We start from the raw sequence: 17,237 nt of genomic DNA on the forward strand, positions 1-17,237 counted from the left end.
TCTAGCTACAAATGCAGAGCACAGCACTGTATGGGCTGCTGCAGGGAAAGTTAACATCCCAGCCAGACCCAGTACAGGCAGGAGCAGAATACCGAGCCGAATTGCAGCCTTAGACTTCAGTAGGGCCGACTTTGGCCTTTTAAAGCATTTGCTAGGGGAAATCCCATGAGACAAGGTACTTGAATGAAAAGGGGTCCAAGATAGGTGTTAGCATTCAAGGACTGCTTCTTCTGAGCTCAAGATCAGAGCATCCCAACAGGTAGGAAGTCATGAAAGAGAGGCAGGAGACCTTCACGGTCTCCCAACAGGGAATTGTTGGGCAAACTCACGTGGAAGAGGAGATTCTACAGATCATGGAAGGAGGGACTGGTCACTTGGGAGGAATATAAGGCTGTTGTCAGAAGACGTAGGGAGGCAACTGGGAAAGCTAAGGCCTCCCTAGAATTAAACCTTGCAAGAGGGGTCAGTGACAACAGAAAGGGCTTCTTCAAATACACTGCAGATAAAACTAACACTAGAGGCAATGTGGGCCCACTAATGAATGAGGTGGGTGCCCTGGTGACAGAAGATATAGAGAAGGCAGAGTTACTGAATGCTGCCTTTGTCTCTGTCTATAATGCCAGAGGCTCTCCTGAGGAGCCCCGTACCCCTGAGGCCCCAGAGGAAGTTGGGGTAAAGGAGGAGTTTGCCTTGTTTGATGAGGGCTGTGTTAAGGACCAATTAAGCAAGCTGGACATCCACAAGTCCATGGGTCCTGATGGGATGCATCTGTGGGTGCTGAGGGAGCTGGAGGAAGTCATTGCTAGAACACTCTCCATCATCGTGGGGAATGGGAGAGGTGCCTGAGGACTGGAGGAAAGCAAATGTCACTCCAGTCTTCAAAAAGGGCAAGAAGGAGGACCCGGGTAACTATAGACCGGTCAGCTTCACCTCCATCCCTCTTAAGGTGATGGAACAACTTATCCTTGGTGCTGTTTCTAGGCATATCACGTGATGTGATCTGTCTTGATTTCAGATAGCCTTTGACACCGTCTCCCACAGCATCCTCGCAGCTAAACTGAGGAAGCGTGGTCTGGACAATTGGGTAGTGAGTGGGTAGTGAGGTGGACAGTAAACTGGCTGAAGGGAAGAAGCCAGAGGGTTGCAGTCAATGAGACGGAGTTGAGTTGGAGTCCTGTATCTAGTGAAGTCCCTCGAGGGTTGGTACTGGGACCAGTGTTGTTTAATATATTCATCGATGACTTGGATGAGGGAATGGAATGCGCTGTCAGCAAGTTTGCTGATGACATTAAACTGCGAGGAGTGGCTGATATGCTAGAAGGCTGTGCTGCCATCCAGCGGGACCTAGATATGCTGGAGAGTTGGGCAAGGAGAAACTTAATGAAATATAACACGGGCAAGTGTAGAGTCTTGCATCTGGGCAAGAGCAACCCCAGCACCAGTATAAGTTGGGGACCGCCCTGTTGGAGAGCAGTGTAGGGGAGAGGGACCTGGGGGTCCTGGTGGACAGCGGGATGACCATGAGACAGCACTGTGCCCTCATGGCCAAGAAGGCCAATGGCATCCTGGAGTGTATTAGAAGGGTTGTGGTTAGTAGGTCAAGAGAGGTTCTCCTCCCCCTCTACTCTGCTCTGGTGAGACTTCATCTGGAATATTGCATCCAGTTCTGGGCCTCTTAGTTCAAGAAGGACAGGGAACTGCTTGACAGAGTACAGTGCAGAGCCACGAGGATGATTAAGTGAGTGGAGCATCTCCCTTACAAGGAAAGGCTGAGGGGAGCTGGGTCTCTTTAGTTTGGAGCAGAGGAGACTGAGGGATGACCTTATTAACATTTATAAATATGTAAAGGGCAAGTGTCAGGAAGATGGAGTCAGGCTCTTCTCGGTGACATCTTAATGATAGGACAAGGGGCAGTGGGTGTAAGCTGGAACGTAGGAGGTTCCGCTTAAATATGAAACAAACTTTTTCACAGTGAGGGTGACAAAACACTGGAACAGGCTGCCCAGGGGCTTGTAGAGTCTCCTTCTCTGGAAAGTTTCAAAACCCACCTGGACGTGTTCCTGTGTGACATGGCATCACCAGCTGGGTAGATGAGGAGAGAGCAGTGGATGTCATCTACCTTGACTTTAGCAAGGCTTTCGATACTGTCTCCCATGACATCCTGATAGCAAAGCTGAGAAAGTGTGGGATAGAGGAGTGGACAGTAATGTGGGTTGAGAACTGGCTGACTGGCCGAGCTCAGAGGGTGGTGATTGGTGGTGCAGAGTCCAGGTGGAGACCTGTGACTAGCAGTGTTCCCCAAGGGTCGATGCTGGGTCCAGTCTTGTTCAACATCTTCATTGATAACCCTGATGAGGGAATAGTGTCTGCCCTCAGCAAGTACAATGATGACACAAAGCTGGGAGGAGTGGCCAACACGCCAGAAGGCTGTGCTGCCATTCAGTGAGACCTGTACAGGCTGGACAGATGGGTAGGAAGAAACCAAATGAGGTTTAATAAGAGCAAGTGTAGAGTCCTGCACCCGAGAAGGAACAACCACAGGCTGGGGGATGACCTGCTGGAGAGGAGCTCTGCGGAGAAGGACCTGGGGGTCCTAGTGGACGACAGGTTGACCATGAGCCAGCACTGTGCCCTGGTGGCCAAGAGGGCCAATGGGATCCTGGTGTGCATTAAAAGGAGTGTGGCCAGCAGGTCAAGGGAGGTGATCCTCCCCCTCTACTCTGCCCTGGTCAGGCCTCACCTGGAGTACTGTGTCCAGTTCTGGGCTCCCCAGTACAAGAAAGACAGGGATCTCCAGGAAAGAGTCCATTGGAGGGCCACAAAGATGATATGGGGCCTGGAGCATCTTCCTTATGAGGAAAGGCTGAGAGACCTGGGTCTGTTCAGCCTGGAGAAAAGAAGACTGAGAGGGGATCTCATCAATGTGTATAAATACCTGAGGTGTGGGAGACAGAGGGATTTGGCCAACCTCTTTTCAGTGGTTTGTGGGGACAGGACAAGGAGTAATGGTCACAAGATAGAGCACAGGAAGTTCCACACCAACATGCGAAAGAACTTCTTCATGGGGAGGGTGACAGAGCACTGGGACAGGCTGCCCAGGGAGGTTGTGGAGTCTCCTTCTCTGGAGATATTCAAGGCCCGTCTGGACACCTACCTGGGCAGCCTGCTCTAAGGAATCCGCTTTGGCAGGGGGGTTGGACCCGATGATCTTTCGAGGTCCCTTCCAACCCCTTCAATTCTGTGATTCTGTGATGATTTAGGTGTTCCTGCTCTGGCAGGGGGATTGGACTAGATGATCTTTCAAGGTCCCTTCCTATCTCTAACGTTCTGTGATTCTGTGAATAGGTTCATGCCCAGTGCACCTAGCCAATAAGCACACAGAATCGGAATCCATGCAAAGGTCTTTAATTCTGCACAGAATTAGGTGCTTAGTGAACTTTTGGAAAGCAAACACGCTCTCACCTAGAAACACAGTTATTTATACATAGCTGCTTGCAAGACTATTATTTCCCTTTACTGTTTCAGATTGGTTGTTCTGACCTGCCTAACTTATCTCTATGGGGCATATGTCTTATGAGATAAGAAGATTCTAGATTTGTGGGGAATGCTGTTGTCCCATTTCCATATTGGTGGGAATGTTCCTTAATATATTAATGACCCTTAATGAGTATAAAGATTATGGTGGGGTGGTTCCTTTCTGGTCACGTCCTCATTTTTCTTGTCCTCCTTATTTACTGTACCTTGAGACTTTAAAATCAGGAGGTGTTTTTTAGTTTTTTGTTTGTTTGTTGTTTTTCCCATTGTATTTTCTCCTCCTGTCTTTTTGAGTAAGGGGAGAGAGCAGTCTGGTGGTGCTGAGCATCCCATTGGTGTTAAACCATCACTGCATACTGACCAGCAAATCTGTTTACACATCTGTCCTTTTTTATTCCTTTACCCCTCTATTTTCCCACACTTGTTCTTCCTTGAATCATCTAACCACCTTCCCTTTCCTGCTTCTGGTTTCTTCTCCAAACATTCTGTCGTGGTAAAATTATTAATATTTCATATTTGAAAAGTCTTGCTAAGAAGTTTATACTAACAGAAGGAACATTCTTTTGGACCAAAAGCTAGCATTTTGATTGTTTCTATCTTCCACTTCTCAGCTAAGATAAAACCATGTGTGCCACTCCTACAGGCCCCACTATAACATCAATTGTGACAGTTAACAAGATACTTAAGGAGACCATTCCTTCCATTCATGGGTACTGCACTTTCTTGACATATAAATGATTGTCTGGTGTCCATTCTTCCCAAGAATGCACACCTGGCTTTGGTAACATTAGAATGATTTTCCTTACCTCTTTCCTTTCTTTGAAACGGTATATGTCATGTCTCTGCAAACACTGGATAGAGACCACAGGGACAGAGAGGGAGATGCTCCTCAAGCATTCACAGAACAGAACTGTCTAGGTTGGAAGAGACCTCAAGATCATCGAGTCCAACCTCTGACCTAACACTAACAAGTCCTCCACTAAACTGTATCACTAAGTTCATTCTTTCACTATGATCATTCTCTCACTGTGATTACAGTTAATAAAGCTTCTGTCTGACCTGTCTTAAATTGTACTTGTGTTATTACGTGCTTGGAGTCCCGATACTCACCAACAATCCCATAATAAGTCCTGTACAATTCTGAACTGCTTTTCCCCTTCATCCGGTAATGTGTCCCACCCTCAGGTAGTGACACCCCTTAGTCCAAAAGATGATCTGGAGAGCTACACCTGCTGACTCATTGTGATGTGTTTCACACCTGGACAATGAGGCTGCAGGTCTCCTGCAACAGTCCTGGGAGGAGCACAAACAAGGTATTCTTGTTGCTCAGATTCTTTGATTTGGATTCCTGCTTGCCATTGTAGCCCCGGTGCTCCTGTGGGATTGTGGAAATGGGCCTTTGGTGGGTTTGTTGTGCGCTAAAACATTTGGATTTGTTACCCAGTGTGCAATAAGCCAAATAATAATGAGCAAAGTTTACCATCGGACATTACTGTTCCTCTTCTTTTGCCAACTTGGCCCAATTCCCCTTGGCATGTTGATTACCCCATCCAAGTTCCTTATATTCCAGGATATTCTACACAATAGATAATGCTAGTTCTACATTCATACAATCCAGGTTACGGAACAGTGACTGGACCTAACAATAGTTGCCCTAGTAACAATTCTCCCCTTTGAGACTTAGCTAACTCATATTATATGAGTCTCATCTTATTGTTTCCTAGGTCTATTAGTTTAGATCTTTACCCACAACTTTAGATCCAGAAACCAAGTCAGACATTGCCAGGCTTCAGAAAACCCATATGAAGCTATCAATTCAAAGTGGGTCTTCTGGCTCCAGGGATTCAAAAACGTTTCTCGGTTTCCTTAACTGCCTGGTTTCTCAACCAACAAAAGACTGCCATTGCTTTTAACCCCCTCATTTTCTAACTTAATGAAACATAACTTTAGCAAAAAGTATATCTATATATATATGCAGTCCATTAACTTTGGTGATTTTCAACTTTGAGAGCCCTGTTTTTTTTCAGTTTTCCATAGCTGTGGAGGAGCAGCTTTCACTCAGGTGTAATGAATCCATGAATCAGTCTCTCAGTGCTTCATAGCAGTATTTGTCATTAACAGCAGCAGGTATAGTCCTTTCCACTTTTCAGCTAGGAGGTTGTCCCTCCAGGTTCGCAGTTAAACTTGATCTCCAGGAGAAAAGCATACAAAAGGAGTGAACCAGTGCATCCACCATAATCGGCACCCTTAATAGTACGCATCTGTGGATGAGACTCAAAGTTTTTGTTAAAGGCAAAATATAATCAGTAAGTGCTTGATTCCCAGTTACACGCATCTAATTGGATTTTCCAGTTAAATTTACAGCATATGTTTTTCCGTATAGTAATCCAAACAGGCTTACTTTTTCCCAAGCCCTTGGAGTTATCCAAGAAACTGTGTTTCTTGGCACAATTTCCTTATTTGTCCTTTCAGTGTTTGGTTTGTTCTCTCTACTTGGCCACTAGATTGTGGCATCCATGGGGTACATAAGTCCCATTTTATATTCAATACTCTAGACATTTCTTTAGTAATCATTGCTACAAAATGTGGTTCCCTATCAGAAGACTGGCACTCCAAATCTCAGTATTATTTCTTTCAATAGACATTTCACTACTTCCCAAGCCTGATTGGTTCAACACAGGTATGTGATTCAGCACAGGCAGGCAGCAGGAACAACCACAGACTTGCAGCTAAAATACAAAGAGTAGATTTATTCTTGTTGCCTTGCCAACCGGGGGATCCCTGAAGCAACACCCAAGCAGAGGCACATGAGCAGAGGCTCACAAATGGGGACACAGGAACTGCTAAACAGGGTCCATGCTAGATCACCAGCCTGCTAGTTTCACCTGTTTTTATCAAGGGTTCATACAGGTGCAGTTTTTACCACTGTGCTGTGATACTCACTGTGCTTCTTTGATCTTCTCTGTACCAAGGCCAGGAGCACAAACGCGTCCAATAGGGTGCCCCGAGTCCACTAAACACCTATGTTATCTATGCACAGATGTGCTACTTGCCAAACACACAGAGCACAAACAGTATCAGTCATAATTTATATGTTTTCTACATTGCTGCTCTCCAGACTTTACGCATTCCCAGCTGCAAGGTCACTTGAGCCTATTTACAATCCTCTGTGCCAGTCTTCCTTTCTGATCCCATCCTCCTTGCCAATCTTCCATTTTTAACCCATTCTTCCAAATAACGGGAAAACTTCTGGGCAAACAGAAAATATAATTGTCGTGGTTTAACCCGGCCGGCAGCTAAACACCACGCAGCTGTTCGCTCACCCTCCCCCCTCCCTCTCTGGGACGGGGGAGAGAAATGGAAAGTGAAGCCCGTGAGTTGAGATAAAGACAGTTTAATAAGACAGGAAAATAATAATAACAATAATAACAATAATAACAATAATAACAATAATAATAATAATAATAATAATAATAATAATAATAATAATAATAATAATACAATGGTGATAATAGTACTACTAATAATAGTATGTACAAACAAGTGATGCACAATGCAATTGCTCACCACCTGCTGACCGATGCCCAGCCTAACCCTGAGCAGTCTGGCCCCCTCCCCCCGGCTAGCCACCCCTATATATTGTTTAGCATGACGTCAGATGGTATGGAATACCCCTTTGGCTAGTTTGGGTCACCTGTCCTGGGTCTGTCCCCTCCCAGCTCTTACTGCACCCCCAGCCTGCCTGTTGGCAGGACAGAGCAAAAGGCTGAGATGTCCTTGGCTTGCTATAAGCACTGCTCTGCAACAATTAAAGCATCGGGGTGTTATCAGCACTCTTCTCATCCTAAGCCAAAACACAGCATTCCACCAGCTACTAGGAAGAAAATTAATTCTGTTTTAACTGAAACCAAGACAATAATTCAAGTAATTCCCTTTTTTTTTACCTCTCTAGGAGCAGGTTTTACCTGTATTTTATGATTGTTTTTAAGGCACAACTCATACTTTTGAGTTATACTTTCTGCAATCAGTAACATCTTAGTTCCAATAGCATATCTTTTGACACTCTCTACCAGAGCCTCAGCTCCCATATGGGTTTCTGGATAGACCTGAGTCATAAGTTCTCTCATTCTTTCTGGTGTAACAATGCATTGTCCATGGGCAGTTATCTACCATCCATTTAAGTCTTTCACACATTTTAATAGCTCAGCCAGCTTGACTTCCTTTTCTGTATATTCGGGAACTGTTATCAGTATTTTTCTAATGGGTAGCAGGAGATTTTATAGTCATCTCATGTCGTGTCCCGTTGTTGTTCCCCCCCCCCATGGCTGCTCGTTTGGCAGCTTCATCTACCTTTCAGTTTCCCTTAATAATATCTGAGTTGACACTTTAATGAGCTTTGCAGTGTATTCTGACCACCACTTTAGGTTTCTGAACTGCCTCAAGTAGGTGTTTGTTGAGGAATTTTTGAAACAGCAAGGAGGCCATGACTTGCTGCAGCTGAGCAAACCAAGCCACCAGGACGACTACGAGGAGTTGCCATAATAATGTTCCCTTATTGCCCAATTGAGGAATTAAAAATGTTGTTGCCAGCAGCTGGCTTCAAGGACGGGATCTATGTGACTGCTAATCACAAGGGGGTTGTTTTCTTGCAGTTGTTTGTCTGAGTGCTTTCGACCAATAATCTTGTGTGAGACTCTATCCGCCCCTGCTAAATTTGCTATAAAAGTCAGGCTATTCGGGTAATAAAGAGAGAGCATGATCTGACCATATTGGTATGTGTCATGACTTTGGCCGTTCTTCCTGCAACAGGTGTTCAAGACCAGGTTGGACAAGGCCCTGGGCAACCTGATCTAGTGGGTGGCATCCCCATGGCAGGGGGGTTGGAACTAGATGACCTTTAAGGTCCCTTCCAACCAAAGCCATTCTGTGATCTGTGATCTATGATCAGTGCATTACTGGCATTACTGGTAACTTCTTTTTCTTCTTGCATGTCATGATAAAGTGTCTGTTCTGTTTGGCTATGTGTCCACTTGTATTGCTTCTGTAGTGGTGAGAGATTTGGAAAGCAGAATCTAGTGAAGTGAAATTCTGAGCTAAAGGGGAAAGGGATTGTAACAAAAGACTCTCCATAAAATCTTATTGTCCTTTATGATGACCACTACTTTCTAAAAATATACCAGCATTGAAGATTTGGCAACCACTCTCAGAGAGATTAGGTCTTGCAATAAATACATTCTAGGACATCCTCCTCGCCCCCCTCCCCGCCAAGGGTCAAAAAGGTATTTGTGCTTTCAATTAAATGTCTTTTATGCCCACTGTCTTTTGAGAACCATTGTGAACAACTTGAATGTATGCATGAAGAGAACAGTTTAAGAACCTGGTTTTTGCATCTGTTGTGGTTTAACCTGGCCAGCAGCTAAGCACCACACAGCCGTTCGCTCACCCTCCCCTCTCCCTCTCTGGGATGGGAGAGAGAATCAGAAAGAAATGAAAGCCTGTGGGTTCAGATAAAGACAGTTTATTAGGGCAGAAAAGAAAGGAAAATAATAATAATAATGATAATAGTACTACTAGTACTAATGTGTACAAAACAAGTGATGTACAATGCAATTGCTCACCACCCGCTGAACAAAGCCCAGCCTATCCCTGAGCAGCCGGTCCCCCCACCCTGACCAGACACCAGTGTGTTATGAACATTATTCTCATCCTAAATCCAAAACGCAGCACCCTACCAGCTACTAGGAGGAAAATTAACTCTATCCTAGCTGAAACCAGGACAATATCCACCTCTTATTCCATATCATTTATGTCATACTCAGTTTACATCCTTTCCAGTACATTCCAATTAATCACCACTTTTCATATATGTATATACAATGTCCACTGAGTTTGTGTAGTCCGTGACTGACTTCGGGCGCCATCTGTCACAGCAGTTTTTTAGGGCAGAAGAGATGGTGTGTGATGTTGAATTGTCTCCACTTAAAGCCTGTTCTCGTTCCATCACACCGCCGTGCTTATCCAATTCTATCAAAATTCATTCATCATTACCTACGTGGCTGTTACTGTGATACCATTAATAGGACACTGACATATAGCAATTGTGGTAGTGATGACATACAGTATTTGATAATAATTAACTAATACAATTCAATTCATGGACTATTCTCACCCAGTACTAAATCCCCTTGAGGTACACACTGGACCTCCCCATTCCTTTGCATTACCTACCAAGTGCATCCTGGTCCTTGAGCAAAAGCAATCCCATGAATGGGTTTGCCTTTTCCTGAGGCAGGAATAGCCCAGACTGTCTTCCCCAGCATGGTTTTTACGTGCACTACAGGGACTTTGTCCCCTTCTACAGTACGTAACAGGTTTGATTGGGCAGGTCCGGCTCGGTTGGCAGAACCCCTAGTGTTGCTGCCAGTTGCTCTGCTTCCATTGCTGTAACCACCCCCACAGGGCATTTGCTACCATCCATGAACCAGTATAGAGATAGAGAACTGGTCACTTTTCTCATTCAGCAATATCTAAAGCCAGCTGGATGGCTTTCACTTCTGCAAACTGAATCGATTCACCTTCTCCCTCAGCAGCTTCTGCAGCTTGATGTTGCAGAACAGAATGAGAAGCTGAGAAGTCCTTGGCTTAGTGTAAGCACTGCTCTGCAACAATTAAAACATCAGTGCGATATCAACATTATTCTCATCCTAAATCCAAAACACAGCGCCATACCAACTACTAGGAGGAAAATGAACTGTATCCTAGCTGAAACCAGGACAGCATCACAGCCAGGGTTCCTCTAAAAAGACAAAGCTTGCTCCTGGGAGAGTTGAAGATGGCAAAAAGGTTTAACTGAAGTATTGCAGTCTTGACTGATTAGGGAAGAGAATTATGTCAGGACTGTAAGTGCCATCTGTTTCTCCCAGAGAAGCAGAGAGTAAAATTCCTCAAAAGTGTTGAATTCTACTATCAAAGTGATGCTTTACAGAGTACTTAAGACCTAACATATTGTGTGGAATGGATTTCTCCTTTCTGGCTTATTAACCTGTCATCTATCAAACTTTAAGACTGTCCTGCAAAACTTGTAAAGGACTTTTTAAGGCATGCTTCTCTCAGGTGCATGCGAAGTCATTGAGAGGAAAAATAAAAATAATAAATGAAAGTCGCTGTGGCAGTAAGGTTCCCTTAACTTTAAGTGTGTGTTTAGTTTTAAGGTAAAACTAAACAAAACAAAAACTGTAATGACATCTCCCAAAATACTTGGTAGGAATAAGGAGTTTCTCTCCTCTGCCAAACCCCTACTCTCATGCTACATCAGTGGATGGTCTCAGTGGTGATACTTTAATGAATATTTATATCTGATTTCATTCTCCTTCCCACACTTCTCTGGTGAGATGAATGAGAAGTTGCTTTGAGGATTCAAAGAGCACTAAATGAACTTAATTTTACATGCAGGTACATACAAGCAATTAGTAATCCTGTGTAACCAGACCTACTCTCTGTGCTGGAACTGACATATAAAGAGAAGTTTTAAAGCTGAAGGGATTGCAGATGGGATTTGAAAATTTTACTTTTGGTTTCTGTGGTATTATTAAAAGCAAAATTATAAAGTAAAGTGGGTCTTGAAAAGATGCTAAAATTAACAATTTCATTTGAACACATTTACTGCTTTAAACTCGTGGCCATCTAGATACAGGATTAGAGTATGATATTTAAAGTATAAGAATCCTTGTTAAGTGATCAACTTTGAGTGATGTGGTTTGTGATTTGTTTAAAGTTTTTTTTTTGTGTTTTTTTTTCCCCTCACTTTGTTGTTTCAGATTTGTCCAATATGTGCAGCGTTACCTGGAGGGGATCCTAATCATGTCACAGATGACTTTGCAGCTCATCTTACACTGGAACACAGAGCTCCTAGAGATTTAATATCCTTTCTTAAGTTGAGGGAAAAGGATTAGATTGTTCCATATGATAGCTGTAACTACTTGTTTTGACTTTTGTAGTCAAGTGGCTACATCTGTTTTGCTTATTTTTTAGAATTGGTATTTGATTGTTGGGGATCTGCATGTCTGAAAATACATATATATATAATCAGATTGTGAATGGGCTTTAGGTGTAGCTAGCCAATGTTGGTGTGTGTTTGTTTTTGTTTTATTCCTGATAGCCAAGCCTTTTAAAGATGTTTCTGACACTAATCTGCTTCTTTCTGCACTGCAGCTTTTACCCTCATTGGTCTTTAGTTCTGATGCCATTTTTGTGTATGTGAAAGTAATACAAATGCAGTAGTATATTATAGATAATTATGTGATTGAAAGCAGTAAAACACAAAAGTGAAAGGTAATGCAATAATTAATGTGTGCTCTTGGTAAGAACAACAATAAAAATTTGTAGATTATTTTGAGTACTTATTTCCTAATTTTGATGTTAAAATCATAGAATCATAGAATATCCTGAGTTGGAAGGGATGCATAAGGAGTCCAACTCCTGGCACCACACAGGTCTACCCAAAAATTCAGACCATATGACTAAGAGTACAGTCCAAATGCTTCTTAAACTCTGACAGGCTTGGTGCTGTGACTATGTCCCTGGGGAGCCTGTTCCAGTGCGTGACAACCCTTTCAGTGAAGAATCTCTTCCTGATATCCAGCCTGAACCTCCCCTGTTGCAGCTTGACTCCATTCCCTTGGGTCCTATCACTGGTCACCAGAGAGAATAGATTGGAGCCTGCCCCTCCGCTCCCCCTTGCGAGGAAGTTGTAGACCGCAACGAGGTCTCCCCCTAGCCTCCTCTTTTCCAGCCTGAACAGGCCAAGTGACCTCAGCTGCTCCTCGTACATCTTCCTCTCTAGGCCCTTCACCTTCTTAGTAGCCCTCCTCTGGACACTCTCAAATAGTTTTACGTCCTTTTTGTACTGTGGTGCCCAGAACTGCACACAGTACTCGAGGTGAGGCCGCACCAGTGCAGAGTAGAGCGGGACAATCACTTCCCTTGCCCGACTAGAAATGCTGAGCTTGATGCACCCCAGGATACGGTTGGCCCTCCTGGCTGCCAGGGCACTGCTTGCTCATATTCAGCTTGCTATCAACCACAACCCTCAGATCCCTCTCTGCGGGGCTGCTTTCTAGCGTCTCGTTGCCCAGCCTGTACATATAGCCAGGGTTGCCCCATCCCAGATGCAGGACCCGGCACTTGCTCTTGTTAAACTTCATGTGGTAGGTGATTGCCCAGCTCTCCAATCTGTCCAGATCTCTCTGCAAGGCCTTTCCAACCTCAACAGAGTCTACAACTCCTCCAGGTTTAGTTTCGTCAGCAAATTTGCTCAAAACACCTTCTAGTCCTACATCCAAAATGTTTATAAAAACACTTAAAAAGTTGAATCATTATTCACCTAGTAAATGTTTTTGCTGTTTAATACTTGATAACAAATGTCTTTCCTTAATTGCTTGTTTATGATGAATCTAGCGGTGTTCGACATGTACGTAGAATGTTTCACCCAGGCCGGGGTTTGGGAGGCCCTCGTGCACGTAGATCAAACATGCACTTTACTAGCAGTTCCACTGGTGGGCTTTCATCTTCTCAAAGTTCATATTCTACAAGCAATAGAGAAGCCATGGATCCTATAGCTGGTAAGAGTTGTAACCACTGATTTTAGCCCAGTTTCCTTCTTAAATAGACTTTTAAATAAAATCCAAGATGATAATAGTTGCTTTGTTTTTCTGTGTTTTGAAGTTGAAAGTGTATATATGTTTCCCACTGTCATCGTACTTGATGGATGTTTACTGATGAACAGTATCCTTGATTGGATTGTCTACCTGGAACTTCTGAAGCAAAAACCACTGACCCTTTAGCTTGTGCTTTTAAATTCAGAGACTTCTAGGCTCATTCCCATGACTGACCTGTTCACAGGTGGTATAAAAGAATGGTTGAGGTTAGAAAGGACATCTCAACATAATTTAGTCCAACCCCCTGCTCAAATAAGGTCAGCTAGATCAGGTAGCCAAGGACTGTGCCCAGTTTGGTACTGAATATCTTCGTGGATGGAGACACCACAACCTCTCTGGACAACCTGTTATGGTATTTGACCACCCTCACAGTAGAAAAGCGTTTTGTTGTTTTCAGGTAGATTTAATTTGTTTTAATTTTGACTCTTGTTCTGTCAGTGAACACTACTGAAAAGAATCTGTCTCCCTCTTTTTCATTCCCTCCCATCAGATATTTATAGAATCATAAAGTGGTTTGGGTTTGAAAGGACCTTAAAGATCATTTAGTCCAACTCCTCTGCCATGGGCAGGGACACCTCCCACTAGATCAGGTTGCCCAAAGTCCCATCCAACCTGACCTTGAACATTTCTGGAAAGGGGCATCCACAACCTCTCTGGGCAACATGTTCCAGTGCTTCACTACCCTTAGAGTAAAGAATTTCTTCCTTATATCTAATCTAAACCTACCCTTTTTTAGTTTTATGCCATTACTCCTTGTCCTATCCCTACACTCCCTGGTAAAAAGTCTTTCTTCATCTTTCTTATAAAGCCCCCTTTAAGTATTGGAAGGCTGCAATAAGGTCTCCCTATAGCCTTCTCTTCTCCAAAGTAAACAACCACAGCTCTCTCAGCCTTTCTTCATAGGAGAGGTGTTCCAGTCCTCTGATCATCGTGTCCCTCCTCTGGACCCACTCAAACAGGCCTATGTCCTTCTTATATTGGGTGCCCCAGAGCTTGTTGAGTGTACTCCAGGTGGGGTCTCACAGAAGCGGAGTAGAGGGGGAGAATCACCTCCCTAAACCTGCTGACCATGCTTCTTTTGATGTAGCCCAGGATACAGTTGGCTTTCTGGGATGCACATTGCTGGCTCATGTTGAGCTTCTCATCAAACAACACCCCCAGGTCTTTCTCCTCAGAGCTGCTGTCAATCCATTCTCCACCCAGCCGGTATTTGCTTGGGATTGCCTTGACCCAGGTGCAGGACCTTGCACTTGGTCTTGTTGAAATTCATGAGGTTCTCATGGGCCCACTTCTCAAGCCTGTCAAGGTCTCTCTATGATGGCATTCCTGCCCTTCACTGGACTTGCTCCATTATGTCCATGTGTCTCTTGTCCTGGGGAACCTAAACTGAACACAGCACTCTGGATGTGGCCTTGACAGTGCCAAATAGAGGGGAAGAATCGCTTCCTGGGACCTGCTGGCTGCACTCCTACTAAAAATATTGCAGCAAAAGAGGAAAAAAAGTTTTCTTTTGTCTTAGTGAGTTAAGTCGTGTTTGAAAAGCACTAGAGTTCATGCAAGAAGGGAGGATGTTTGTGTGTCCTGGAGTGCAATACTTATTACTGTTACAGTGGATGTTAGTGCAGCTTAGTTAAATGTGAAGTGACTGCCTTGGTTTCAGCCTCACAAGGCCTTCCCATTTAGGAGCATAAAAGGTGTAATAAAATGGCATTCCTTTGAGTCTTGTCTTTTTTTTTGGGGGGGGGGGGGGGGGTGGAACTTATTTATTTATTTACTTACTTACTTATTTATTTGCATTTTGAGAATGTAGTGCCATCTGATTGGGTGTCTATCTCATACCAAGCCTGTGTCTCAAGCTCAGATCTGCTACCAGGGTACAGTTAGGCTATACTCAAAGTGATTTTTTTCAAAGTGAGGATAAGTACAGCAGTCTTGATTGACAGCGTTATTAGTCTTCCCTTTTTATTGGGGTAATAATTAGCACATACTACCAGAAGTTAGAACTTGTGCTTGTAACAGATCTCTAAACATTATTTGTTTTTCTCTTTGTTGTAGTTGTCAGTAATTAATGAAATACAATATTATTAGTAGCTAATCTTGATATGATTAGCTGTGCTGATTAAAAGTGACTTGAGCATTTACTGTTTGCATTCCAAGAGTTCCTGATGAAAGAGCTACTGCATTGGGCTTTATTCCCCTAAGAAATGCCTAGTTTCAAAGGTTTATATCTTGAAAGTAAGATGGAAGAAAAATTTTTATGACCTATAATAACGACTTGTATGAAGGTTGGGTAGATGGGGAACAAATTAATCTTCTGTCCTCCTTGCATCAAACACATCAAAGTAGTACTCACAAATTTGTTTGGAATATAATCTGTAGTAAATGCAACTGTACTGAGTTTACTGTAGTAAACTGAGCAATAACTTATTATTAACATTTATTTCAGGAAATGCTTAGCATGGACAGAATTTGTCGGTCTTGAACTTTGGAAGAAAGCAATTCATGCCTTCATGCCATATTTTATTTATTTATAATTGTTATAATTTCTTTATTTCCAGCAGAAGTCAAAAGTCACACACAAAAAAACACCGCTGAACTATATATTTTCTAGAAATGTCTGAAAAGAGTCTCTGATTTTTCTGTCTTTCTGCAACACAGCTACCCTCTGGAATATGTATTAAAGGTGGATTTGGGGGGGAGAATAAAACCACCAACTGAAGTGAAAATTGAAATGGTTTCTTAGTAACTACTTTGACTCGAAGATAACATTTTAGAAAATTGTTGCACAGGATATTGCTTATAGGACATTTCTCATAGGTTGACTCTTATTGGTTTAAAAAGCTTTAAGCTTTGAATCTTTTATGCACAGTTCTTTACTCTAGATGAGTCTTAATCTTCCTTGCCCTATGGGTTTTGAGATATGGGATGCTTGTAATGGATAGCTCATGAAGCTTTCCAAATCAATATTTGTTCATTAATTTCATTGATGAAAGGTTTTAGAAAGCAAAATAATTGATATACTGGTATTCAGGACATATTTATGTTGTTGCATGGTATGTATTTAAGCAGATTTCACCGTAGAAACTTTTCTTTCTTCTGGCAGAGCTTTTATCTCAGTTATCAGGCGTGAGACGTTCTGCAGGGCAGCTCAATTCTTCTGGCCCTTCTGCTTCTCAGTTACAGCAGCTGCAGATGCAACTGCAGTTGGAGCGACAGCATGCTCAAGCAGCAAGACAACAACTGGAGACTGCACGCAATGCAACTAGACGCACTAATACAAGCAGCATCCCCACCACTCTTACACAATCTGTAGCAGCAACCAATACATCTAACACAGAAAACATTCAACAGACTATCCAGAATTCCCAGTTTCTTCTTACAAGGTAATTTATTCTAGGGGTTTAACTCTTCTACCATTTCTGTTTTCCTTGTCCCTGTTAGAGAGTTTGGTGAAACTACTATGCATTTAGTTTGGCATGTGCTTTAGTATAGCAAAGTAGGGTCTGTAACTACAGATAAATATATCCCAAGATTAACAGGCCAATCGGTGAATTTTACAGAATACGCTGATGTTAGAGGTCAATAGCTGTTGTAGAATATCTGTAATTCATAACTTAATGTAAAAGAAAAATATTTCACACTTTAGTGCAGCACCATTAAAAGCAGTAAACTTCATCCACTTAATTGTTCTTAAACTTGATTACTGTGTACTTAAAGATGTGGTAGTAGCCTGTGCTTTGTCAAAATATCAGAATAACATTAAATAGCACATGTTGTGTACTGAATCATAAGAAATGTGATGTGTTAACATTTTTCAGTTTATGTGCAGTTAGGTATTTATGCACAAACTTATAATACAGTCACAAAAATTAGATAGAACCACACTGTTAGGAGTAAAGCAAAACCAAGGAAATGCTATCTGAGTAGTAGTTTGTAGCTGGCCTGAAGGGAATTCTTCTATTTTCAGAAAAACAACTCCCAAGAGTT

The 17,237-nt window shown here is 42.9% G+C and overlaps 2 protein-coding genes across 4 annotated transcripts in view; one reads left to right on the top strand and one right to left on the bottom strand.

Annotated features, from left to right (window-relative positions):
- Positions 1–17,237, bottom strand: part of LOC140000586 (uncharacterized) — a 554,376-nt gene that overhangs the window by 238,760 nt on the left and 298,379 nt on the right. The window lies entirely within an intron of this gene.
- The window catches only part of LOC101805329 (E3 ubiquitin-protein ligase KCMF1), a 125,164-nt gene that overhangs the window by 104,208 nt on the left and 3,719 nt on the right, over positions 1–17,237 (top strand). For all 3 annotated transcript variants that reach the window (XM_072030509.1, XM_072030507.1, XM_072030508.1), the window contains exons 4-6: positions 11,352–11,453; positions 12,980–13,154; positions 16,354–16,633. In XM_072030509.1, the coding sequence (XP_071886610.1) occupies positions 11,352–11,453; positions 12,980–13,154; positions 16,354–16,633 (557 nt within the window). The remainder of the gene's footprint in view (positions 1–11,351; positions 11,454–12,979; positions 13,155–16,353; positions 16,634–17,237) is intronic.

The sequence above is a fragment of the Anas platyrhynchos genome, chromosome W (genome assembly GCF_047663525.1).
Source record: "Anas platyrhynchos isolate ZD024472 breed Pekin duck chromosome W, IASCAAS_PekinDuck_T2T, whole genome shotgun sequence".
NCBI classification, from domain to species: domain Eukaryota; kingdom Metazoa; phylum Chordata; class Aves; order Anseriformes; family Anatidae; genus Anas; species Anas platyrhynchos.